This window comes from Rissa tridactyla, chromosome 6 (assembly GCF_028500815.1).
Source record: "Rissa tridactyla isolate bRisTri1 chromosome 6, bRisTri1.patW.cur.20221130, whole genome shotgun sequence".
NCBI lineage: Eukaryota > Metazoa > Chordata > Aves > Charadriiformes > Laridae > Rissa > Rissa tridactyla.
The window spans coordinates 8,880,616-8,907,272 of record NC_071471.1 but is presented as its reverse complement, the minus strand read 5'-3'; the positions used below and the strand labels follow the sequence as shown (position 1 = coordinate 8,907,272).

Sequence of the window (26,657 nt, the reverse complement as noted above, 5' to 3'; positions counted from 1 at the left end):
TTGCAGGTAAATATTGTTTATGTAGTCTTCCTAACATGCAAATGGATAGTATATTAAGGAAAAAATATTTAAGATTGTTCTTCTGCTATTATCAACAAGTCTCTTCCTCTCCTGAAATTCCCTATAGTCTTCTTATCTGAAGCTGCTCCTGGGAAGAGAAAGTCCATTGCTATTTAAGTATCCCAAATTCTGTATTTTCTATTCAGCATTGCTAGTACTTTTCATCTATTTACAGTTCAGTGGCCCAGAGGCTGATTAAATGAGTCTCTGAGGAGTCTGAAGAGAGTAGGAGCAGATTGTATGTATTAAACCGGAGGCTTCACAGTTGATAAATGGTGAAAGTGAAGATAACTGAAGGCTCTGTTTGGAAGGCTTAAGTTTTATAACATAACTGCATGTTACGAAAAACCTCAGTTTACTTATTAAAGATTAAGTTCTTATACACTATACAGCATAGTTATGTACACATTAAGAACACAGATTTCCTAGTGTGCTATCATATTTAAAACATACAGCTCTGGGCCTTCATTTAGGCCTCCCAGATTCAATTAATGAGGAAAAAGGTACACCCAGACACTTAATGCCATTCTCCCATTCAAAGGTAATTTACTTACCAGATGTCAGGTTTTTATATCTGGCTGATGTAGCTTTTAAGTGTTTAAAAAGTATAAGAAAAAAATTTTTAAAAACCTTATTTGTGCACATTTGATACTGTTAAAAGAGAGACATAAGGAATATTTTAAATGATACAGAATCATCAATGATGTACGCTTCCTCAAAGTCTAGTTACGGTATAAGACTAGTTGATCTTCTCAGAGTACACTGTTTGGATATGGTGATGAATTCCCATACTCCCCATAACTGTCATGCAGTCTGTCCGGAAAAAAAAAAAAAAAAAAAAAAAAAAAAAATTGAAAAGGCAAGTTTGACTTTTTCTTTGGAGAAGTTCCGGAGGTAAATCTGTCTTTAAAAAGAACAATATTTCTATCCCACTGGGATTTCAGAGGAACATGCCAGACAGAGTTCCTTGAAGCAGCATTTTAGAGTCAGACTGAGTCTGGAAACAAGCAGATCCAAAATTATCTTCAGTACTTCTGGACTGAGTTGGAATTTGTCCAAAGAAATCAGCTGTGCTAGATCAACAGGAGGCTGCAGAAAATTCTGACACCAACAGAAATACCATAAAGGAGAAGTCTGTCATAGGAAATTTAATTTGCTTCCCCTTAATATCAAGATAGACGTTTTTGACAAAAATGCCAAAAGCAACTAATTACCAAAAGATTTAGGTGGGAAAAAAAAAAAAACATATAGAGATGCAGACACTGGGAAATCATTCTCCCAGCCTCAATAGAGAAGAGTTAGACTGCAGCTGGATCTACATTACTCCTAATAATTAAGAAAGAAAAGCACAGGAACATTCAAGATGAGCCCTCAGTAAATTTTGCTGGCTAAAAAACCTAAATGGCATGTACAGGGATATACATGTACTAGCTTAGCAAACTTCTTTTGTAACAGATAAGAAAAAAAAATAAAATCAAATATTCTCCTTTATGAAGTACAGAACATCCACAAAACCATCTAAGCACTCTCATGCTAAAACTATTTACTTTCAAGTGAATAGGATAACATCTAACAACTAAGGATAGCTAAAAAAGATAAATAAATGTTTTTACTAGATCTTTTATTAGTTAAAAATAGACAACATTCTTCTAAAACAGCATTAATGAAATAGTGCAAAATGAACTTCTATTAAACAATAACAACCCTAGCGACAACGAAGACAAAAAAGGTAACTTCATTTATATTATTTTGTGTTTCCGTTTCCCCCCCTTCTCGTGAGAATTTCAAGCTAGATCAGTGTGCGAACACTTAATATACTCACTTTTGTTCATTCAAAGTCAATGTAACTACTACATAAACTATGAAATTTAGGATTCCATTGTCTAAACATATGTCAGACTAAATTATTTTTCCAAAACATTCTGTTTGTATTTATCCCATGAAGTACTTACATTCTACACATTTTATTGAAAGCACTTACTTTTCATAAATTTTGTTTAATACCGTATTTTTGTACCCTTCCATTTCTTTGTGGCATGTCAACTTTGTGTATTAGAAAAACGAAAGGCTTTATTTTGAAAGAGCTCTTCCCTTATTTTAGTTTTCAAAACACTTCCTTACTGAAAGAATGCTTACCTGTAACCAGCGCTGTTCCTTCGTAATTCCACCTTCCTGCAAGTACGGCTCCACAGTGTGCTTCTACACTTTTCTCTACTCTTCCTAACTTTGAAATCAAGTGGAACTTTCCTAAACAAAAGTTCAAGATACAGTGTATCTAATTTTGTGAATCAGTATTTGTGACTGTAATGGTGTTATCAACTGTTAAAAATACCCGCACAAAACAAGACAAGAAACCACGACCAACAAAAAAAAAGAACAAAACACGCAATTATGTTGTTCATAGCTATGATTAGCCCAAACAAATGAGTTTTTATAGAAGAGCTATTTGTAAACTAGCTATAAAGTTGTGAGGTTTTTTTATTTTTGGTATGTATAATCTTTGTTTTGCCTATTCATTTTTCTTATGTCCCTTAAGTTTGCATGTTTCTCCAGGGACAAAACTGCCTGATGTTATTTCATTGTCTGAAAGCGAACAAACAGAGGTATATACACTGCAGCCCAGGAGAGTGCTTGTGTTTTCTTTTTTTAAGATCTGAAAAATCACTCAACACCAAAAGGATAATGGAAAAGCTAGAACTATCTGACCATCGGTCAGTGCGTTGCTCTGAGGAAGTATTACTGCTTGCATTATGGAGCTGTTATGGAAATTCACAGAAGCCAAAAACAAAGCTATTAATGATTTCAACAGAAGCATGAGGAAGTCTTTCTTTCCAAATGAGGGATGTTGCTTAAATCCAGGAAGATCAAATTTAAACTGGACCAAAGAGCAGACAAAGGAGGACTTGGAAACATGGGGCAGAACAAACGCACGGCTTAGAGTAGTTCAGTGATTCAAATTAACTACTTTAAAACCAAAACTCTTTTAAAATTATTTTATCTGATCTGCCAGACAATGAGCCACTAAAACAATTTCCAGAGTGACCAGAACTCTTTGAGATAAACAGTACACAGACACCTCACACTAAGCGTGTGCAAATCCAATATGGTATAATTTTTCCATTAATAACATCCTGCTTGGGAATACGAATTATAAAAAAGACCATACCTGATAAGCCAGAACCAGAAACTAAATACCTGACTGTTTCGGTAAAGGACCACATTATGAAGACCAGTATGTGTATGCAGGTGATAACAGAGTTAACTATGAACTGCACAGAAGGTAAAAACGCATGACATGGCCACACTACACGCACATTCATATCACCAAGTAGCCAAGATGGCAAAATTTAAGTGGCCTGCGCTGCCAGAAGCCTGAATCAACTGTTATTGTGTTCTGGTTTCCCATGTTTTATTTTGCACTTCAGTTTAAAATACAAACAAAACCAACCAACCAACAAACCTTGAAAACAAAGCCAGACTAAAAACAAAGAAAAAGCACTCTGGTAGGTCTGTCAGTAAATAACCATGAAACATACATCAGGGCTCTCCATAGTATTATTCAAATGAATAAAATTACATTTTGCCTTCATTTTACTTTTAAATACATAAACAAAAAGGCACAATAATCCAGCCAAATTTCCAAGCAAAAGATTTTTAACACTGAAGAAAATTACGGTTTGTATAAATCAGTTTATTTGAACAAACCACTTAAAATACCATATACGACTATACGTTTTTGCTTTTCTTTATCACTAATATTCATATCTATCAGAGTACTCTGAACAGCTAGTTAATTCCCTTTCTTTCTGAATTCACAGAACTGATATTATTACTAAGACCGCTTCTTTCTCATTCAGTTAATTTTTAGTTTCCTAAAATTTTCAGTACTGGTATTCTACATGTAATGCATCATGCTAATTTAGAATTATAAAATATATTTAATATAATTCATGCATCAGTTATTTTTTAGAACATCGCTCAGGTATGAGATTCTAATTTTTTGTGTATAAGCAATAACTGGATTCACAGGAATTTGATGGCTAAATGCTGTTTTCTCCAATTAAATTGTCAAAATGTCCTTTTTTGGTTTTAAACAAACATGTTTTATTTTCTGATCACCTGTCTTTTTCAATGCATAGTGTACTTGTTCAATCTGTAGCCAAGACATTTTTTCATTGCAGAATACTTAAACCTAATCTGATCACAGGACCATGAATATTCTCATGCCATCACCTACAGTATTCATCATTAAGTGGCTAGCTCTTCATAGCCATTATGACCATATCTCACCAATTTCCCTTGGGGAAAAAAAAAAAAAAAAGGAAGCTTTGCAAATCAGGAGCTAACATACACAGAAATCTAACTCAAAGGCACTCATCATCTTTCAGTATCCAATCTGAAACATTCAGAATGACTTTTTTAAGGACACAAAGAATTCTATGGCATTTTCTATATTGAGTCCATGAGAGCTCAATTCTTCTGCAAGCAAACTGCTCGAACACATAAGAGAAAACATAAATTAAATGAAAGAACAGACAGTTGGCAAGCAACTGAATACTTTGGTTTAGGTCACATTATCAGGAAAACAATGGGCCATGTCACAGAGCACGGGATAAAATCCTGTTATACAGGGAAACATTCAGCTCGTTTACCAATCTTTTGCATCCTTTCCCACTCCACAAGCTCTTACTTCCTCTACTAAGTAAGCTCTACTTACACAACGCATCTTTCAAATAGTGAAACCCAGTAAATTGTAGTCTAGCAGGAAAGAATACAGTTTCATACAAAAGCAGGTCCACCTTAGGCACTAAGATAGAATTCATCTGGAAAAAATGTGAACATGCATTTAAAAACTGCATCAGAATCCTTATGTGGAACAGGGCCAAATCAAGTTTTCACGGATATCATCTTTACTTCTGCAACTTCTTTATTTTTCCAACATATGAATTTACAACTGATGACAGTCAAATGATGTGACTCATTAGACACTGCTTTTTTCATTGCATTCACATATAGAGGTTGCTCCAAAAGCAACGTTTCAATGGATTTCTCTGCCTTCTGTTCTTCAACTTAACATTGAGGTAGCAGAGGCTTTCAAATTAGAACTTACTGCCTCATACATAATTAAGAAAGTGAAAATTTTAACTGCATGCTTGGAGTAGACCGAAGTGATTCAACTTAATATTACTTTACATCTCAGTTTTGTAAAAGACTGTTCCTTTATTTTTATTACGTCCTGAAGCCAGAATGTCCTCGATCTTAAAGTGACTCTCCAGTTTTGGAGGAATTTCAAGTGGGAAATTAGCAGCCTATTCAAATATAGAACATAAAACATGTATGTTTTGTTCATTACTTTTCATGGACTCTTAAATGCTTAAATTATCAATAACATAAAAAGTTGAAAAAAATAGGTCTATTCACTTATGACTTGTGCTTAATAAGCAGTTTAAAGTTGAACATATTCTTTATTTTCGTAAAAAAGCAGCAACAAGATCAATGTAAGTAGGAAGTAAAAGAACAATATCCCACAAGAGACGCAACTCAGAAGAAAACCCAAGAGGATTAAATTTACATTTGCTCTAATTTCACAAACATCTGGAGTTCAACCAGGAATTAATGCAACCCTGTAAAGACATTATACTCCATTTCCATTGGATTCAGCAAATTTTCAGGAATCCTTATCACAGAGATGAATTAGCTGTTGCAAGAAAATTGCAGGCTTGACACGTAAGGCATGCTATCTAAGTAATAGTTAAACAGAATTTTAAATGTAAGGTTTTTAGAAAATAGCAATTAAGCAACAACACTTGTTCATGAACTTTTACAACGCAATAATTCACTTGCATATGCAGAAAAAAGATCTTTACAAGATAAGTTCTCTTTATTGAAAGTGCTAAGTTACACTAGGAGATAAAAACTTGGAAATTTTCTACATTAAGTTTTTATCTCAATTTATTCTTTCCAAATTAGGTTAGCACTGGTTTGTATTTCAATTTCACTGAAAAAAAAACCCCAAACCAAACTATCCCATGAACAGTTTTACAGAAATTGAATGTTCAGGATGAATTTACCAAACAATGCTAATAGCTTATCCCTTAGTCCTAACAACAGTTAACTAGGTAAAAAATCCCTACAAGAAAGAAAATAAAGTGCTAACTTGTGCAAGATAAAACCTGAAGATCTCAGGTTTTGTGATCTGTGAATGAATTATGGCAAAAATAACTTGTTCCATAAGTAACAGCAAACCTAATCAGCTTTTGTTGGTGGACTCCCCCCTGCCTAAGAAGGGACCCCAGATGAATGTTTCCCTTCAATGAGGGCAAGCGAAACCACTCCTCCCTGCCCAAAATGCCTGCAGACCATGCCACAGCTGCCCCCTCAGTGGGCATTTTTCCACCATGTAGCTGCCTCTCTCCATCAAACCCACCAAGGAGCTCCAAAGTTACTGATTACCTGCGAGTCAATCGCCCTACAATGCTGGTCATGAAGTCTCATTTTCTTAAGGAACAGAACTTCAAGAGAAAAAAAAAGTTTCTAGGTCAGTTTCTTCATTCAGTTTTGTTTACATTTAGTACTCCATAAACAAATAAACAAATTGGGATTTAGTCTGTTCCCTTAAACAGGTCTTACATCCTATCTTCCTTCTGCAATACGTTATCTTTTTTCTGCAGAGTATCTACTGCTCTGTAACAACCATAAAGCATTTAGTCTTAGTAGCAATTCATCCAGCAAAGCTCAGTTGTGCTTTGCACTGTGCTACGCTAGCAAAACAGTAGCATTCGAATTAACAACAGGAATAGCAATAAAGGCCCCAGATGTCCAAAAGGAATGCAAGGGCTGAATACAAACTCGACTCACTGAACAATACAAAATTATCTAACAACCGATCACCGGACTGGCTTGAAGAACTAAAGGATGTGTCATCTTGGGAAAGGGGGGAAGTTAGCGGATTGCAGACTCTGATCAGACAATACCCAGCTACAACAAGATTAAGATGATACGCCTTAGGGATTTGCCAAGAACTGGACCGTGAAGGGCCTACACATTCATAAAAAGAAAAATAAAACCCAAAAAAACCCAAACCCACTGCATTAAAGTTGGCAAAGATAGCCACAACAGTTTATGCTCCATGCAAGCAAGAAACAGCTGCACTAAAAGAAAGTGAAAGTTAATCAAGTTGATCTCCAAAAGCTGGACAACGATAGAATGGATAGACTCTCAAGTGCGTTTGAATTCTAACAGAGATGTAACTACATAATCATTTGCATGTTTCACAAATTTTTTTCTCATTCAGTAATCTTTAATATTTTTTTTACTGTTAGGGAGAAGACAGCATTTTTCCTGACCTTCCTCTCACTACGTCTCATAGCTGAAATCTTTATAAAATACTTCAACATTAGCTAGAATCCTAGGATGATAACTTTAGGTTAGAGAAAAAAAGCTTGGTAAAAGTTGTAAGCAAACAAACACAAAAGCTTTATCAAGGAACATGGAGATTAATATTAAGGGACTGGTTTAGAATTTGTTGGTCACATGCAACTAAAATCTTGACCAGCAAGAAAAATCATCTGTTAAACTGCGAGAACCCTTCGCTTTAAACCCCTGCCATTGACATATGTCACTTAAAGTAATCCAACTTCCAGTTAATTGCAAAGGTCCTAATGAATCCTGGAAAAGATTCTGGGGTCTACATATACTCAGTGCTATTCATGAATCTTTATTCCTAAACTGTAACTCTTTGTTGTAGTTTCAGTTAATCCACTTACAGGAGAAGGGCAAGCATTCATACCTACTAGACATTACACTGAAGAACTGGTATCTTACCTGAATTTGCACTGGGTTCACATATAGACTAAAGTACTTTCGAATGTACAGCTCCTGTGACATGCTAATTTTTGAACACTTCTTAAAAAAGTAGGCAACCTCTCTAAACATACCTATGAACAGGATTTATTTTTTCTCACATATCTTAGTGATATAAAAAAAAAAAAAGGAAAAATTGCATAGCAGACTTTTATGAGTCATCTTTTTCATGAAGGTAGTAGTAGCCCTTATGTATTTCTTCAATAAACTGTCAAAGCATTATTCAAGCAGAACACGAAATACTGCTATACTATTTTCATAACAATGGAAAACTGAGTAAATAACAGGAGATCTGACTTACTACAATTGTTCTTTTGCTTGCTATTTACACATACAATTTAGAACTTTACAGAAACAGGACATTAGAAATACAAATGTGATAACTGAGAAAGAAAAAGAAAGGAGAAAAAAGCTAGGAATTAAGAGCACCAGATGACCTACTGAAAAACGCTGCCCTCCCAAAGGATAATACTGTAATGCATGCAAATATTGATACAAATGAATCTTCCTTTCAGTTTTCACAAAACCTTCCATTTCCACCTTAAGAGCTCTACAAACAATACCTCATTAAACCCAGCTGCCTAAAATTCATAGTGAAGTTCAGCACCAAGTATTGCAAAAATTACAACTCTACTTGGTCAGACTTCTCTGCTCATCTTCCCTCCCTCATACATCTAGGAAGTGACAGGGTGACAAAAGATGCCCTGCTTTTGTTCTGTAAGTTCAGTGCATTTAGGAAGTACTAAGTATCTTGAAGAAATTTTGTCCTCCACTCTGTGAACTGAGCTCTCAGCCCTCCCAATTTTTAAGTGCAACTATTGGCAAAAGTCAGAGAAATCCCCAAAATTCATGCAAGGAATGAACTTCCTCTACCTTCTTCAAATACATATTACCTCTCTCCATGTGTACAGGAAGCCATGCTGGACATACCAGCTCAACTGCTAATGCCCAGTAAGAAACCTTCTGTTCCAAATCAAGCTCACTGTGAAGCTAGCCAAAAGCCTACAGTAAGTTCTCCTCACCAAAGAAAACACACTAGACCCACAAATTCAAGGTTCTGGCCAAAACATGGGCAGAAGTTAGCTGGAAATTCTCCATCAGTCCCATTAAAACTATCAATAGGTCCCTGTGAAAGCTATCAACAGGGTCATGGGCAGATGGCCATTATTATCCTGATGGAAACTCTCTGCAACAATTGACCATGATCTGTTCTGCCTGAAAAGGCTGGCAGAGATTTAGAGCAGCATATTGCTTTCGGTTCAGTGTTGAGAAACTCCCAACACTGCCATTTATGTACAAATACAGCTTTACCACCAAGGTCTTTGACCGTTGACAAAAGAATACAAACTAAGTTTAGTATGTTGATGCAATCTGCTTCTTTGTGGCACATAATTACTATTACCAGCAGGACAATTTAATTTACTTTGGAACCTTAAACAGCGTTAGCAACTGAGTAAAGCACAAAGGTATAAAAAGATAGGATAGGCATAAGGACTGTCCAACTTCTGCAAGCAAGTCATACAGCTCTTCCAAGTCACCTGTATGTCAAGTTCTTGCATGTAACACATGAAAGTATCAGAAATCATTCACAAACTAACACACCAACCCCACCAGCAAGTTCTTGCCAGTAGATTGTCAGTGAGGCTGTTCCAGAGCTTTTATTCCAACACAATTTTTATAACAAGGTCAACGTAAACCAGCAGATTTCAGAGAGGATCAACCCCTTTTTAAAACTGGTAGATTCGGGAAGAAACTCTCATCTAAACTACAGGGTTTCCACATGGTAGGATTTTTGTAACAGAAATAAAGGGGGGGAGGGTTAGGAAAATTTATTTTTACCATTATTTTCTGTATTTTGTTCAAGCAAAGAATTCTATCAAGGAGAGTCCAAATGTTTTTCCTTAAGGAAAAGGGATGAGGGAAGGAAAGGAAGGGGAAACATGTACAGAAAAATCCTGATGGCATGCAACACAATCCCCACTACGGTACTGAGAAGAAAGGAGACAAAGTCTGACCTAAACAGTATGGACTGCTTCATAATAAATGTAAAATAATAATTAAACCAGTTACCTAAGACTTCTTCACTGAACTGGGGATATGAGTATATCTGCCTTCATGAAGGAAGAAAAATCTGACTGCGTGCAAGTCGGGAAAAATCAATTCCTCTTCTCTTTGGAGAGGAAGTAAAACAAACACCCCAAGCCATCATCAAACCTTCTTGCTCCCACTTCTCTTCCACAAAACAAAACCCATACACTGGAATATAGTAGCTACTATATTGGATCATACAGTTTAGTATTAGTACACTAGACAAATAGCAGCATACTGGATATACATATGTATATATACCTCTGCCAGTATAGTGGATATATATACTAGTCTTACATCTCTCACAACAGCCAGAACTAAATGCATTAGGGGGATATTCAAGACTCCATAGAAGCCAGGTACAAGATGTGCTCTCATAACATGTCCAAGAAACGGTCTACATTGATATTAAATATCACCGTTAAGCAATTTCAGTAACTTGGTCATCTTCAGTTTTCATAACTGTAGGCAATATAGTATCTATGTAGGCATGCAGTGAAGACATACTTAAAGCTACTGGTTTGTGAAACTGAAAAAAGATGGTAGAAATTGACCTTACATAAAAAAATATACATCTGCTGTCAGAAATATGTTTGATAGTGTTGTATTGGAGAAAGTTATAGTTGTACAATGTATTAAATTTGAAACTACTAATGTTACACCAGTGCAACTGGTGTACAGGTATTTGAAATTGCTTTACTGCAGACTCCTTAACCTCTTATGTATTTGAGTGACATAAGCCCAAAGTGGTATGAAATTATAAATATTTTAAATTGACTTACCATCAGAACTTGTGAGAACAAAGCTCTCGGCATGGGACTGCTTCTTCCCACCTATACTTCTGGGAAACCAGTGAAGATCTATGGGATAAATATCATCTGGAAGTTTCACTACTCGCGTGGTCTCACTAGTTAAAAGGTTCCATTTCATAATTTGGTGATCATCACTGCAGGAATATAGCTCGTCAGCTGTAGTCCATCCCACACAGCTAACTAATTCTTTATGTTTAATTAAATTAAGGAAGCGTGCACATTTTAATTATTAAAAATAAGCTTACAAAATATCTCATCTAGGTTAAACAAAGATGAAGGAACAGTATACAGGAAGATTATTTTGATAAGATTGTTTTTTATATATATATTTGATAAGAATGTTTTATATAACAAAAACATGAAAAGAGCTGGTAGAAATTCAGCAAAAAATAAAACAGACTGTATTGTGGAAAAATATAATTCTTATTATGATGCATACTCATTGAAACACAGCTGAAATGTTGGGTTACACCTCTAAAAGGGTCTTAGTGCACAATGCAAGTGCAGAACGCCCAACTGTCATTCAAATGTGTCAGTTTATTAACGCCACATCATATTTAAATTGTTGACAAATCTAACTTATTAGTAGAAGAATTACAATTTTGTTTGTATCTGCTACATGCATGTCTTATTACAAGCAAGCAGATGTACCACTACTCCTATTTACGGCCTGGGAAAGCCTTTAACTTATAACTACAAATAAGAAAGGAAAGAAAAACTTGAAACTTTCTAGCAAAACGTTGATAGCTTCTGAAGGGAAGTACTCTAAGCATATTCAACATCTCTTAAAACGTTGCCCTTAAAGGCTGCACTGAATGGCAAAGTGAAGAAAAGAAGAAAAAAAAAAAAAGCCACCTGCAATTTACAAATATTTTACTATGACATTTATGATAAAGAGATCCTTTCTGGAAAAAAGGCTATTCAGAATTAACGTGTTTTTCTATGATTTATTCTGAGACAAAGGATATGTTTTGGTTCCTTTAGAAGTGAAGTCTTCAGTCTCATTTCAGTTGTTCAGACGGAGCATTAAAAAAAGATACATAGGTATGTTGTAACTGTAATAAAACAAAACAACACATATATGAGTAGCTAAAATTTAAAAGGAAGACACTAACAGCAAAATAGAAAGTTTTTAAATATGTAATATTACATTAGTACTGTGGCAAAATAAACACCAAACGAGACCTCAGTTTTAAAGAAATCTGTTTGTACAGTACCCAACTCCACACTTATCTGATCACTTAGTATAAACACGCTGGACAATTTAAAGAGCAAGTGACGCTAGGAACATACTGCTACAACACTGGAGGTTGAAACACTGAAGTTCCCTCATGCTGACATATAGCCATGAAGGTCGCAAGGGAAAACCTGGAGTCACAAACTTTTCAAGGAACTTCATGCTTAGCAAGTGCACTGTGAGAAAAGTTAGGGGGAAAAGTCATACTATGAAAATAACCCTGCCGTGACAAAACGATACAACGTCCAAGTTTTTCATCCTCCCCTATTTGTAATGTCCACGATACTTTGCTGCAAAACAGAAATTCCATAAACAGTTCACTGAGGTCCCATCCTCTCAGCCCCTTCCCTCTTGTGACAGCAAAAGCCTTTGTGTATCTGTGCCTGGACAGTGTAGAGGCACTGATCCAGCTTAAAACTTTTCTGTCTTCCAGGATGGAAAGAAGTGAGACCAAGAGGGTGAGAGCAGAAGGTACACTCTGAGGAGACCATGATGATGCACAATGTGCCCTTCCAATCTTCTGGAATTTTTTCACTACAAAAACAACTGCGTGTCAAACAGTTACTATGCAGAATTTAAAAAAGCATTTAAAGGATACCAGTTCTAAAACATATAATTTCCTGTGCCCAAAGAATAAAATGAGGTATTTTCAACCCTGCTTTACATTAATTGATAAACACACAATAGTTATTTTTAAATAATTACATCTCTCCTACTTGAACGTCTAATTTCCTTCTCCTGCCCTTATCCAAAATACACATAGGGAACCTTGTCATCAAGGCATTTAAAAGGGGCCTAAGTTTGCGCTAAACTTTCAAAGTAGCTTTTTAATCATGTCCTTGACTTCTGCATGGTGGCAATGCCATTGTACAGCACCTGTATATACCCGCTCAGCATACGCTGCAATGTTTTCTGCTGATCAGTTACAGAGCTAGTCTTTGCGACACAAATTCTAAAACAAAATCCCCAAACATAAACCATAAGATTTGTATACAGCAAAGAAACAGCACAGAGTAAAATGGTATTAAAGATTTATTCTCCACTTTAACATAAGCCTCTCTCCTGCTTAACAGAATACCTCGTATTTATTTGGATGCATGGATCTTATCTGCTTCTATTTTCTGTGCACACCGTACTTTGCTAAACCCACCTTTTCAGTTGCTGCTTGGTAGTTTTTTATTGATTATTTCCCTCTCAGGGTATCAGCAGGCGTGTCGCTATTGTCAGCTTCCAGCTTGCACTCCCTCCCTCCAGCACAAGGAATTCTGTTATTTTCCTTTCAAAGACAAGGCCAGAACTTTATTATAATTTTTGAAAATGGCTTAAACACTCTTTATGTGCACCTAAAAGGCTGAACGCTCACCCTTACGTCACACAGCTCACCTGCTGTCAGCAACAGGTACATCCATCATCACCCACCCTAGTACATCCGCTACATACAGCTCCGCAACGAGCCCAACAGCAGGTTAGCTGAAAGCATTTTAAAAAAGATGGGGCAATAACGAGGAGTTATTCTGGCACGGTGAGTCTGGCCCGGCTTCTCCCAGCCCCGCTGGTCCCCGTGTCCTGCACAGCAGCCCCAGGCCTCCTCACCCTCTCCTCCCCTCAGCCTTTTCCTCTCCGGAGCTGCCGAAGGAGCAGATGAGGACCAGAGACGGCGGCGGGAGATTGAGCAAGAGTCGGGGGGGAGCGAAGGGAAAGAGAGACGGCGGGATGGAAAGAAAGGGCGGGGATGGGGATGGCGGCGGCGGGGCAGAAGCTCGCTCCTCCCGGGGCGGCTGCGGCTCCCCGCCGTGAGGGAACTGCGGTTCTTCCCGCCCCGCCTGCGTGAGGTGGCGGTGCCTCGTCTCCCGAGGGACGGCTCCGGGCACCACACAGATGGCATAGCCCGCTCCCCGACCGTGCCAGCACCCCCTTTCCCTTCACAGCTTCCAGCTTCCCAAACGGCAGAATATCCCCTCCGCTCCGTCCGCTTTCTCCGTGCGAGCACCAGCGCCCGTTCCCCCGAGGGGCGCCGCGGCTAGGGGGTCGGGACTCCCCCGCCCCTACCTCTGGGCCGTCCGGCTGCCGCCCGCTCCCCTCAGCCCAGCCCGCCTCCCACGCCGCCCCAAGGGTCACGGCTCCCGACCCTCTCGCCCACCGCGGCGGTGAGTCAGACCTGCCGCCCAACGCCGAAAGGAGGATCGCCGCCTCCTCCTCCTCCCCAGCCCGCCTTTACCTGCGCCGGCAGCGGGAGGGAGAGCGCAGAGCGGCGGGCACCGCTCCCTCAGCGGTCAGCTCCCAAGCACCGGCGGCTTCCGCGCTAATCCCGCCTTCCTCCCCGTCCGCGCGGCGCCGCAGCAGCGGCGGGGCCAAGCGGCTCCGTCTCTATGGCGACTTCCCGCGAGACTTCTTCTTCCTCCTCCTCCTCCTCGTCCCACCGCCACCTCACGGGCCCTTCCTGACCAGGTGACACGGCCTGGTGGCGTCACCGTTAATTAATACCGCTTTAAAACCGTCGTGTCCCCACAATTTTTATCCAATTTTTATTATTTTTTCATTTTACTTTTTTTTTTTTTTTTTTTAAATAACAGCGCTCCTTCACGCCGCCGCTCCTCCGGCCCCCGTCGCCCCTCGCAACCAAGCGCCGCCCACTGACCTACTTCTAAAATTAAAATAAATCCTTCCCGCCGCCGGGCGGACGGGCGGCCACGGCCGTGGGGCTGCTGTCACCCTCAGCCGCCAGCCTCTCCCCTCAAAAAAACCCCACCGCTCCTTGACGCGGGGAGATTTATTTATTTTTACTTTTTTTTCTCCTCTATCCCGCCCAGCCCGTCCGCGCAGTAACGGAAAACAAGATGGCGCGGGAGCGGGACTTTTTTTTTTTTTTTTTTTTTTTTCCTCCTTTCAAACCCGCGGGAGGCCGGCCCCCTCCCTTCCCAGCGTGCCCCGCGCTTTTCTAACGAATTTCGGTTCGAGTTCGCCGTTTGGGCGCCATTTTCGAGTGTGGAAAACCGCCGAGCCGCCCGGCGGAGAGTCGGAGCCGTCCGCTCTTACCGCAACCCCGCGGTCCTCGCTAGGGCCGGGCGCCGCCAGTCCTCGAAGGTAGCAGCTCGGCGGGCGGGCGCGGGGTAGGTCGGCGGGCGGAGGCGCCGGCGGTTCGCCTGAGGGCAGGTGGAGTTGGGGTGGGGGGGGCTTCCCCCGCTGGGAGCGGGGCGGCGGGGGATGCCCTCGGGGCGCTCCGCTGGGCGGAAGGTGCTGAGGGGAAGGGTGGCGGGGCGGCGGGCTGTGCCCCCCGCCTTATTCTTCCCCATTTTTCCCCGCTCTGAGGGAGGGAAAGGCGGCGGCTGCCCCTCTCTTCGGGGTCGGGGCGGCCGGGTGGGGGCTGCCCCGCCGAGGGGTGCGGGCTGCTCGGCGGCTGCCCGGTCGGGACACGGCGCCTGGTTTGTCCGTCCTGCCTGGTGTCGGCAGATGCGTTTGAGGAGCGGGGATGAGAAGGGGTCCTCGGCAGCCCAAGCGAAAGCCCGAGGTTTCCCGCTGTGCCCTTAGGGACCTCTGGGGACCGTGAATCGGAGACCCACCTAGGACGGGGAAGGCGTTTCGGTATCAGAGAGGCCCGGTTTTAATCTGCGTACAAAGCAGGGACCCTTTCCGTAGCGAGCTCTGCCTGCTACTTTTATGCTTGAAGCATAAGAGAGAAATTCTAAGCAAGTCTATAACGACTTGGAAAGACCGTGACAAGGGCGCAGTTGGGCGCCTTAGATTAACGGATTGGTTAAAAGAAAAAACCCGAAATTTTTCACTGACAGGGGTTATCGTTATCAAATTTTATCGGCTGTTAATAAGGAAGCTTTTCCGTCCGTCTCCGGCTCTCCTTTTCGCCATCCCCGTAACAAAAACGGCACTTGGCAGGGGATGGCGGAGAGATGCTTTTAACAAACACCTTCGAGCTGACTCGGGGGAGGGGCCGGGCACGAATTTGTTAAATTTGTTAGAGAGTATGTGGCAGCTGATTTATCGCGATTTAAAGGCTGAGGTCAAGTAGTTACGCTTTTTCATTCTGTTGCAGTATCTGGGGGGGAAGGGTTGGTAAGGTAAATAGGTCTATATTGCACAATTCTGTTGCAGTGGAGCAGTTTTGGATTAAAAAAAAAATAAATAAATCTGGTACTTTGAGAGGCTGTAATTGTCTGCGACAGCCATTGCGGAACACTTTTGAACAGGGGCATAGACTCAAATTGCCTTAAAATGATTTCTTTCTCTCGTTTCCCCCCCTCCCCCATTGTCCCAAATGAAGGACTCTCATGAGAGTGTGGGTTGGGGGTAGGTCTGAAAACGTCAAATGATTGGCACCAATTGTAAGATGACTTTCTAACCACGTCAGTTTTTTATCTTGTGAGAAGTAAACTTTCTCATGTCTGTTTTTCTGTGAACTAACTTCGCCACTTGCTGCAATTTAAACTCTTCGGAGAGAGTTTCGCTCCTGCAGTCGTCTTTATTCACATTGGTTGCTTTCTATTTATACTTTTTGGGAGCTGTGCTCAAGTGCCAGCTGATGGACTTTTGTAACGTTGCGTTCTTCATCAGTTTACTTTAACATCACAACTAGATTAAGGTATTTTGTTTTACTTTCTCTGATAAATGCTGAATGCTGGTGGTAGAGGTTGCGTTGTATTTTGCGAAATGAATGTGTTGATTTAAGCTGTTTAAGAGTCAAGTATTTGGTATAATTATGCAGGTCTTTTTGTTTATCTATCTATTGATATAAAATATATAGTCAGCATGGACTGTTGAAAGTAAAATGCATTTCAGGTCTGAGACGTGTATGTAAAGAGTGCTTCCATAAGATGTATGGCTACTCAGTTTGTTATTGCGAATGCCTTTAACTCTTTTGCCCCCAGTATTATGGTTGCTTTCTCTGAGCATAGTAACTGCATTGAACATGGCTGTATGAGTTTTCAGTAGGTAGATTTGTGCTGTTTTTACAGATTCAGGTCAGTCCGTTGTTTTTTTGGGGGGTGTTGTGTTTTAAAACATATCATTATGAGGCTAAGCTTTAGATTTTGTTTCAGGTTTGGATTTTTGTCTTCAAAATACTTCTGGTCTTTAGTTTCTAAATTAGTCAAACATCTGGGCAAACATGTAGGTATATTCCTTAGGGGATTGTAGTTGAATGCTTAGATCACGGGGTTTTCTTGTTTATGTTAGCAAAGGAGAATAGATCCCTTCGGTAGTTTGATTGCTTGGAATGGAAGGGGAACAGACAACGGAGGTCAAGCCAAGCAGGATCACCAAAACCTCTACAGCAGCCCATCGGAAAGGCAGAGAACCCTTAGAGGAGTCCACCAGTGACATGGAAGCGGAAAATGAAGGTGACCGACAGCTTGGTGAAGTACCTCCACAAGGTAGGTCTGAATATTGTGATTCTGATGTTGTGTAAACTTGATGTGATAGTGCCTGTTTAGCAACAATGTTCAGTTGAATTTACCAACTGCTGCAGAGAGGATCTGCTCTTTTCTCTTCTAGAAAGGAATATTGAAAAGCCTTGACTCCTGGCAAGTTTAAACTTTTTGAAATGATAAAGAGGGCTTGCAAAGAGTTAAAGTGTTTGGACCAGTAATTTAGTACACGTGCAAAAGCAATTTGTAGCTTTTCTCCTAATAAAGCCTATTTCATATTCCTGATCTGTAACATTGTACTTAAGATTGTGGTACAACAGCAGGATTTTTCAAATTTATATGCAGCCAATGGTATGGGATTTCTTGGAATGGAATAAATGTCAAGTTTATTTACTTAACTCTTAAAATGATTTGACTTTCTTTTTCATGAAGCAGTGTATTTTCTTGAGTTTCCTGAGTTGAGTTTTTGCTGAAAATGTCTGGAAAAACAGCAGTGTGTGTCTTTTTAGGTAGCCAGATATGCAATTATTGAAGCAAGGTATTTGACAAATAGATTAATATGTTGAAATTGGTGGCAAATACTACTGTCTTTTTGAAGAAAAAGTTGCTAGTAACTGTTGAAAAGCTTCTTTGCTTACAACTAGCTGATATCCAGGGGGCCAGTTTGTTTTCGTAACAAACTTCCTGTCTTTGCAGAGTAGTTGTGCTGTCATTACAGCTTTCAGAGCATTGTACAGCGATCCCCAAATCTTGCAGAGTGACTTGTGAGCACGCTTGAAATGTGGCTTTGCACTTATTAATTAGAAAGACTTTGCCTGTTTCAGATTTGTAGGCTTATTGTGACGGTTGTAGCTATTGTAATTGCAGAGTGCCTATTAAAGTGTGTTAGAATAAGAATTACATAATGAAAGAAAAAACCCACTAGTGAATCGATGGGACATCTTAAATATCTCTTCAAAAGAGTTCAGTTCATGGAAAGACAAATTTTAATTCCACTTAGCTCATTTTAATAATTACAGGCAAAATTATAGGTTTGGTTCATATAGAAATTATGTTTGCTTTTCCAGTTGAACATTTTGAAAGGTGTTTAGTCATTGAGAGCTTATAGTCTTTTTTTTTTTTTTCCTTTCTGTTTATTTTGGATGGTTTTTAGCAGTCTCAAATGAGGTGCTTGATAATCGAAGTTTAGAAGAGATTTTGGGTAGCATCCCTCCTCCCCCACCTCCAGCAATGACCAATGAAGCCGGTGCTCCTCGTCTTATGATAACTCATATTGTAAACCAGAACTTCAAATCCTATGCAGGGGAGCAAACTTTGGGACCTTTTCATAAGGTATCTTTCTTTTATCTTAAGCATTTTTTAAATTAAGGTGGGACTTCGCTGGGTATTAGTATTCCTTCCTGTGTTTTCATGTAAGCTTATCTCAAAACAACTGAAAAATACTTAAATTTTAGAATGACTTATATAGTAATATTCTAAATTTTCATTATTGGACAATAGAGAAAACAGTAAAGTGTAACTTTCTCATATTGTACAATTTTAATTTGTCAGTAAACCTTAAAAAAAGCACACTTTTCTCTTTATTTCGCTTACTGGAGAACTTTTAGGGGTGTGTTTGAAGAATGAGAATATTTTTTAGTGCCCACAAGAGACTTACGTGGCTAATCATGAAACTTTCCTTGCGAACATGCTTGCTAAATGCAGTATCGCTTTGAGTTAACAAGTTAAAATATAGAAAGCTGAGTTGAGGTGTGATTTTTTTTTCTTTTTTCTGAAATGAGTTGTACTGCTTTACTTTTGGCATTAAACACTATCAAATAGTCTGCAGTTTCATGCAGTAGAAATAATTGTGTTTTAAACTGTTCACAAATGAAATAGGTGATGTGCACTGGCCAGGATCTATTTCCCTTTGAATGTCACTCTTTTCCTTCTATTATGCAGCGTTTTTCATGTATTATTGGGCCAAATGGCAGTGGAAAATCCAATGTCATTGATTCAATGCTTTTTGTGTTTGGGTATCGAGCACAAAAAATCAGATCCAAAAAACTTTCTGTGCTGATCCATAATTCTGACGAACATACAGACATCCAGAGCTGTTCTGTGGAAGTCCACTTCCAAAAGATCATTGACAAGGTATGTATGCTTCTCTTCAGAACAGTGGAGACTTTTTTTTTCTTTAAGGATTTGAAAACTTTTAATATTTGGTTATTTTAGTTTGAGGTGGGAAAAACTTCACAGCATGATTAGTTTACCTTTGGGATGTAAAGCATCACTTCAAAGTTAATTAGCTTTAAAAATTCCTCTATTGAGTGGTGCAGTTCTTAAAATATTAGTAGGGATTCTCTTTTTATTTTCTGCAAGACTAATATTTGGTACATGTCCGTTTTTAAACTATTTAGAAATATGTAATGATCATTTTAAGAAGAAGTCGTTTTAGAGTTGTCATCTGTTTTACCTCAAGTAAATAAACTTATTTCTGAAATTAATACGACCCCTAAAACTTTCTAAGTCTACATTTAGACATGTTATATATTCTTAAATTTATAATATGAGCATATATATAAAGAAATAAAACCTATTTAAGCAAAACTTTCCAAACTGATTAGGAACTATTTTAGGTTATCTAGATTTAGAGAAATATATAATGAATCTGAAACTTTATTATTTACACTTTGTATCCTGTAAACATGCCTGCAATTTTAAAACAGATTTTTCGTCAAAAATTCTGAACCTCACATCCTACCACTAAATATTTTTGAACTTGATATTTTGTTTGAATGAAATATAAAGTGTTGGAAAACTAAAAAAATATTTATTTTGCTTGCCACTTCATGTACTGATAAAAACTTATGGACATTTTTGTTGATTTATTGCAATTACAGTGCAAGGAATTTATTTCTCTTACTTTATTTAAGTATAATTTTTGTGCACGCCTTCTAGCTGAAGTATCAACTACTGAGTTTGGGGACAGTCAAAATAGTGGGAAATATACATCGAAATTTCAAAAATTGTGTTAATAAAGTGGCAATATATGCAGCCTTTAAAGGAACAGTTTTAAAAGACTTGTTTTTTTTCTTTGACTTGATGTACATACACACATACCTTTTGCTTGTATTTATAATAACCCAGGTTCAACATTGTTAAATTTATTCTTTTTTTTTCCATTTTACTTTGTATTAACCTCTAGGAGCTAACTTTATGATCTAAAAAAGATCTGTATATACTAGTTACCAATTCGATTATGCTCTTGGGGGTTAATCTGTGAAAGTGGTAGGCTAGTTTAGAAGCATTCATTGATTTTTTTTTTAACTTTTTCAAGTATAGTACCAGCTTTATTTTAGTTGTTGCTTTGTAGGTAAGTCTTAAGATATCTTTTGAAGCTGATGATGTCGTATTTGTCACATCTTTAATGTTTTGCTTTTTTATCTTCGCAGTTTCTCTTTAGAACTACTTCGCTAAAAGTAACTCCTTTTCCTAGCACTATAAAAGAGGAGTTTAAAATGCAACTAGTACTTTTAGTCATTCAAGGCTTCCTAATCTAAAATTTAAAGGGTGGAATAGCACAGCCACTTTAAAATTGACGCAGGCCTTTTCATTTGTGATTTGAAGCAGTGCTAAGGAGAATAAACTAAGTATTTTTCAATGCAATAGCTTGTATTAGTGGTGAGAAAGGCATAAGATGAAGGCCATTCAGTTTAAACAATTTGGGCTAGTTTTTGTACAGTTCCCAAGTATTTTTGGAGTTTTTTTAAATATCTTTTTTGAGATATGCAGGTTTAAGATAGTTCCCACTTCTACTAGACTTCAGTGTGCAGTTGACTTAAAACTTGAATGCGATAAAACTTCTGTGCTTGATAGTGAAATATGAGGTAAACCTGTGATATAGTAATTGTTTTTCTGGCTTTGCTTTTCCTCAAAACAGGAAGGAGATGATTATGAAGTCATTCCTAACAGCAATTTCTGTGTATCTAGAACTGCCTATAGAGATAATTCTTCTGTCTACCACATCAATGGAAAGAAAAAGACATTCAAAGATGTTGGTATTCTTCTTCGAAGCCATGGAATTGATCTGGATCATAACAGGTTCTTAATTTTACAGGTTGGTGTATAAATAAAACCAATTTTAAGTAAAGCTGTATTTCCGTTTATAGTAATAAAAAATGCTGTCTAGGTTTTAAGTCTTGTATTTGAGGCCTTAAAGTACTCTAGCAGCACATCATGGTTTGCATGCTCTAATAAAGATGCGAATCATTATTTGCTGCTTTAGAAATTTAAGGAAGAGAAACAGTTGAAGATACTAATAAATTTTTTTGTTAATAATTTGTGTTCCTGACATGTGGATGAATAGAAGAGTTGTCATACTTGTTCCGCCCTAGCAGCACGTAAATATTGGTGTAGTAAAATAAACCTTAAACCCCAATATTATTGTGCTGCTTAAGCGTGGCAGAGATTCAGCAACTTGTTTATGCTTTAGATAAAAGTGCATCAATATTAACTTAACTTAACCGTGGAATCATTAGGATTTATCTATGGCTTTCATATATAGACATGGTTTTACTGGAGAAGTATATTTATAAAAAATAACTGCATAAAAATGGAGTGCAAAAAAAAAACCACATGAAGTGTACTTTGTGTTTACACTTGTTTAACAACTGTAGAGGACTCAAAGAATGGCAAGTTTATAGCCAATTCGAGCTATATTTTTAAAAGCTACAGTTCATAGTCTTTACTGTAGAAATAATCATAGAATTTGTCAATATAATAGCATTTATATTAACGTTTGACTTTAAAATAATGAGGCTTGCTGGTATCTGCTGTTCAAAAGACAGGCTGAAGAGAGAACCACAGTAATTTTTTCTAGTTTTGAAATAATAATGGAGAAATTTGCTATGTGCCAAACAATTACTTAAAATGTAAATTGAGTTAAAGTACTTGATGAAAGTATTTAAATATTAATTCAATTGAGGAACTATATCTGCAATTACCTGTAATTATTTCACTACTATTACTAACAGGTCCCAAATCTGTTCTGAAGGATCATGGCCTAGAAAATTAGCGAGCAGTAGGAGCCCTCCCAAGGTCTGATATTTTTCAGTACAGTTTATTTTAGGCCTGTTTTTGTCAAAGGAGCTTCCAGTTCCCCTCTAAAAAAAAAAAAAAAAAAAAAAAAAAAAAAAAAAAAGAAAGAAAAATTCTAGATAGGTTGCTCTGCTTGCTTCACTTCCTCAAGCCTTTTTGTGCAGTCCTTTTTACAGTTACACCCACAAAAAGAGGATATATCTGTTTTGAAGTCTCTGTGCCAATTAATTATTCTCTCCAACACTTTATTCCTGTACTTTCTGTTTCAAGATGGAGTGAGAAGTACCTCCAGCAAAACAACTGCAGTAAATACACTACACAGTTGTTCTGAAGTATCATTTTAGCAAAATTTCTAAAAGGGGGAGAATGCAGAGTCAAAGATTAAGCTAGGTAGAAATTATGGTGCAGTGATATCAAAAGCTTAATGTTAGAGACCGTGCCCTCTTACCACTGGGAGGAGGGGAAGGCAGTGTTTGGGATGGAGTATTGCTAAGCTTTTTTATTTATCTTATTTTTTTCCCCCCAATGTGATTTGTTTTCTTCTCCCATTAATTGTTTCCCAGGAAGTTATCAATGAGGAGAACATACCCTTTCCTAAAAGCTTGAGTTTCATGCTTTCCACCTGTACAAGGGGAAATAAGGGGGAGGTAATAATTAAGGTATAAAGCAATGGTTCCCACCGTTATTTTTTTTTTTCTCATTACACTAGAATCTTTGTGGGTAACATATTAGCAAGAATGGCAGAGGAAACTGTACTGAGATTTTCTGTGTTTCTTTAGTCTTTCTGACTGAGGCATGGTCCTTTGTCTTTGCACATAAAGTTTTGAGCCTTTTTAAAGTGAAATTTACTGATTTGGTGATTCAAAATTGAGTACTTCCCAGTTGGGAAATGTAGCAATATTTTCCACATAAGGACAGTCGAACTTCAAAACCTAAATATTAAAAATTATAGTTAGAAATAAATGAGACCGTGTCAGAAGGCTAAGGCTGTGAACTACTATCACAAGGATTGCCCTTTTTCCCCTAATGTTTTTCAAATTAAGTTATTTAAAACTGGGGGTATAAGAAACAGGTTTGTTTAGCTTTTGCTCTTCTTTTGTTATAGCTAAACTAAGTTTAACTTGGTATCAAGTCAGAGTAATTTCTAATTTAAAGTAAGTTATAAATCTCTTTGACCATGTCAATAGGGTGTGATTAAAATATTTCACTTGTAATATAGATTTTGGGCAACAATGTTAATTAAGGATTATCAAATGATGGTTTTGGCGTGCAATAGAATATTCGCTAGTTATACTAAAGAAAAATTGTAAGAGAACATGTCCTACATGTAGTAACAAAACCTTTAGCTACTTGATTATATCTTGCTAGCATATTTAGTATTACTCAATGGAAAATACTTGGTTTTTAGAAGACTGCTTTATTTTTTTTTTGGTTTCTTCTCCCCACTTCACCCCCTATTTTGCAGACTTTTTTTGACATAGTAGATTTTGATGCCTTTTAGGATAAAATTTGAAAGCGTAGGCCAGATTGAATTTTTTAAATGTTGGGTAGGGTGGGATACAAGTACTTCTGCTCATGCCATACTGAAAATACTAAAATCAAATTACTTCCGTGAGTAACATTACAAAAAACACCTGTGGAAAAACAGAATATGTAAGACTAATTGAGTAGTTCTAGAAGTATTACAAATCCTGTGCCTGAACTAGCTAATTGAAAAAAATACTGTTTAAAAATGGCTTTAGTTACAATGGGATATTGCCAACATTTAACAGGAGGAGTTTGTCACTTTTGTGATCCTTAAGTTCTTACGCTACATATTTCATGTTTTTAATAAATTGATATATGCTTTTAGTACTTTAGGAATAGACAACTGTTCAGGGCAATTTTAATGAGCATGCTACAGCCTGACACTGCAACAGGAAAAAACCTCATCTTGTCTCTTAAAAAAAAAAAAAAACATGCTAAGCACTGTTGTAAAAATCTAGCATCTTTCTGCAATTTTTATGTCTTCCATGCCTGATGCCTCAGCATCAGTAACTTACATATCTGTAAAGAACAAAAAATAAAATTACTTAGCTTTTCTCAAAAGACTTGAAGTGTATATATAAGTGTATATGTAGAGAAAACTTGTGTGGCTTCTGTGCTCTGAACAGGCTGGGCAAAACTTGGAAGGTAAGTATCTTCGCTGTTGCTCAGTAGTGAATCCTCTGAACAGGTTAACGTTGAGGCCAGAAAAAAATCTCGGCCTCTTTATCCTGGCTGGTTTGCCTCTAAGGCATTAAATAAATGGGGAGCACTTGAAGGAATGTCAGTTCTGGACATCGCAGGGTAGGCATGTCTTGGGAGCAACCATTAATGCCTGCTGAAACTGGCTTTTGCAGTCTTTCAAGGTAAGAGAAGTATAGTCAATACAAACTTTTTAAAAGGGAAGTGGAATTTGGTATGTAACTCCTGAGCGATTTTGCAAATGAATATTGTAGAAATGGAAATAAATGGAACAAGACTTTACATTAATTTTGTACTAAAAGACAATATCGTGGGAGCAGACTTCTATCAGTTGATTTCAATTTACTTTAGAACCTACTTTCTTTCAAACAAAAAGAAACTGTTAAGTAAATTTTGTGCTAATTACAGTAGTATTTCACTTAAATACTTGATAGACTTAATTAAAATATTCTCAAGCAAGTATATAACTACTACAGTGACTTTATATGTATGTATTTTTTAACTGATTGGAACGGCATTTTGTAATGTGCCAAGTCTTATCCTATGGCAAGATGATATTGCCAGAAAGGAAGTTTAGTCAAGTTTTTCACCTGCTGCTTTGTGGAAATAATGTAGGAGTCGCTCTTTCAGTGTATTGGAGAGGAAATGAGGGAGAGCAGATTTTCTTCTTGCTTTGAGATAAGCCAGAAGTTCCCAATTGTTGAGGTCTGCTTTCCTAATGAGGCACACCAACATTTGAGCTAAAGCACCGAGCGGAGCACAAGCTGAAAAGCTCTACTGGGATTATAAATGGAGACCTATGCTGCCAACATTGGTGGTGAAGAGAGGTTTGTTCTAGAAAGGTCAAAGACAGCTGAGCTGAAGTGGTGGGAAGAATTAAAGCAAGTGCAACAATATAATTAAGTAAAACAAGATTATTTGAATAAAATATTATGTTAAAAATAGAAGCCTCCCACTGATTCATAGAGTACAGAATCAATTTCACTGACTGTTTAAAGATTACGCTTTATGCTGAAGTGAATACAGAGCAGCATAAGATATGCTAATATGTCTGTGTGCAGTTTCAAAATTAATTCTCATACACTATCAGAAAACTTACTTTGGCAATTCATGTGATTTTTATTTTGCAAATTGCAACCTAACGTTGCAACCAATGTTTATTAAGCTTTCTTCAGGAAAATAGGCAAATATGGAAAGCAGAGAAAAACACTGTGCTAGGAGCAGTGTGTAATTTAGAGTGATCAATTAAATAGTTTAATTAGAACATACCAATAATCTTAAGTCAAACATTGTAGGTTGAGTTTGACAATGACTGACTTAGATTCCAAAGTGACTCTAGATTTGCACTCAATTTGTATTCTTGTATTAAATAAAAGAATGTCCTTAAGAAAGCTTCTAAAATTAGTCAGATGTGCAAACAGCTTGACAAAGGCTACTTTTAAATTATTTCCAGAATGCAGAATAGTAGTTTTGTGCAAACAACTGAATGTTGTGTAACAGGCTAATTCTAAGTTTTTCCTCATCTTTGGACAGTAGTGGCCTTGTAGATTTGTCTGTGTGCATTTATTACTTATTTGACTTTCTTGATTTCCCACATAGCTTGTAACACTTTTCTTGGAAGGCAGAGTATGAAGTCGAGTATTTCATACTTTCTCCCCTTCTTTATATTTGTAAAATTGAAGGGTAGAAATGAAATATGACTGCAACCATTAAGTAATATCAGGAATAACATGGAATTGGGTGGGGGGGAAACCAACAGTGTTGTGGCTTACAAGAGCTGTATTACGGTCACGTTTCCGGGAAAGGAAGAATAAGGTTACAGGAATTTTGGTTATGTATGTACATAGCTTCCAATGCCCACATATGTAGAATTAGAATTCATAGTCAAAACTTTACGTGAAGAGGGGAGTATGG

The 26,657-nt window shown here is 37.8% G+C and overlaps 2 protein-coding genes across 16 annotated transcripts in view; one reads left to right on the top strand and one right to left on the bottom strand.

Moving 5' to 3' along the window:
• IFT80 (intraflagellar transport 80) overlaps window positions 1-14,903 on the bottom strand; it is a 55,816-nt gene extending 40,913 nt beyond the window's left edge. For 3 of the 10 annotated variants that reach the window (XM_054205481.1, XM_054205479.1, XM_054205478.1), the window contains exons 1-5: window positions 14,279-14,902; window positions 13,211-13,336; window positions 11,796-11,878; window positions 10,794-11,019; window positions 2,197-2,307 (exon numbers count right to left, since the gene is read on the bottom strand). In XM_054205481.1, the coding sequence (XP_054061456.1) occupies window positions 2,197-2,307; window positions 10,794-11,019; window positions 11,796-11,828 (370 nt within the window). In that variant the 5' untranslated portion in view covers window positions 11,829-11,878; window positions 13,211-13,336; window positions 14,279-14,902. Of the gene's footprint in view, window positions 1-690; window positions 874-2,196; window positions 2,308-10,793; window positions 11,020-11,795; window positions 11,879-12,116; window positions 12,745-13,210; window positions 13,337-13,443; window positions 13,657-14,278 lie in introns of those variants that run through there. The other 7 variants (XR_008467009.1, XM_054205480.1, XM_054205475.1 and 4 more) reach the window with 7 other exon arrangements.
• An 85-nt stretch (window positions 14,904-14,988) lies between these two features.
• The window catches only part of SMC4 (structural maintenance of chromosomes 4), a 39,486-nt gene continuing 27,817 nt past the window's right edge, over window positions 14,989-26,657 (top strand). The window contains exons 1-5 of one of the 6 annotated variants that reach the window (XM_054204399.1): window positions 14,989-15,144; window positions 17,248-17,444; window positions 18,592-18,770; window positions 19,380-19,571; window positions 21,361-21,537. In XM_054204399.1, the coding sequence (XP_054060374.1) occupies window positions 17,288-17,444; window positions 18,592-18,770; window positions 19,380-19,571; window positions 21,361-21,537 (705 nt within the window). In that variant the 5' untranslated portion in view covers window positions 14,989-15,144; window positions 17,248-17,287. Of the gene's footprint in view, window positions 15,175-15,531; window positions 16,662-17,247; window positions 17,445-18,591; window positions 18,771-19,379; window positions 19,572-21,360; window positions 21,538-26,657 lie in introns of those variants that run through there. The other 5 variants (XM_054204397.1, XM_054204400.1, XM_054204401.1 and 2 more) reach the window with 5 other exon arrangements.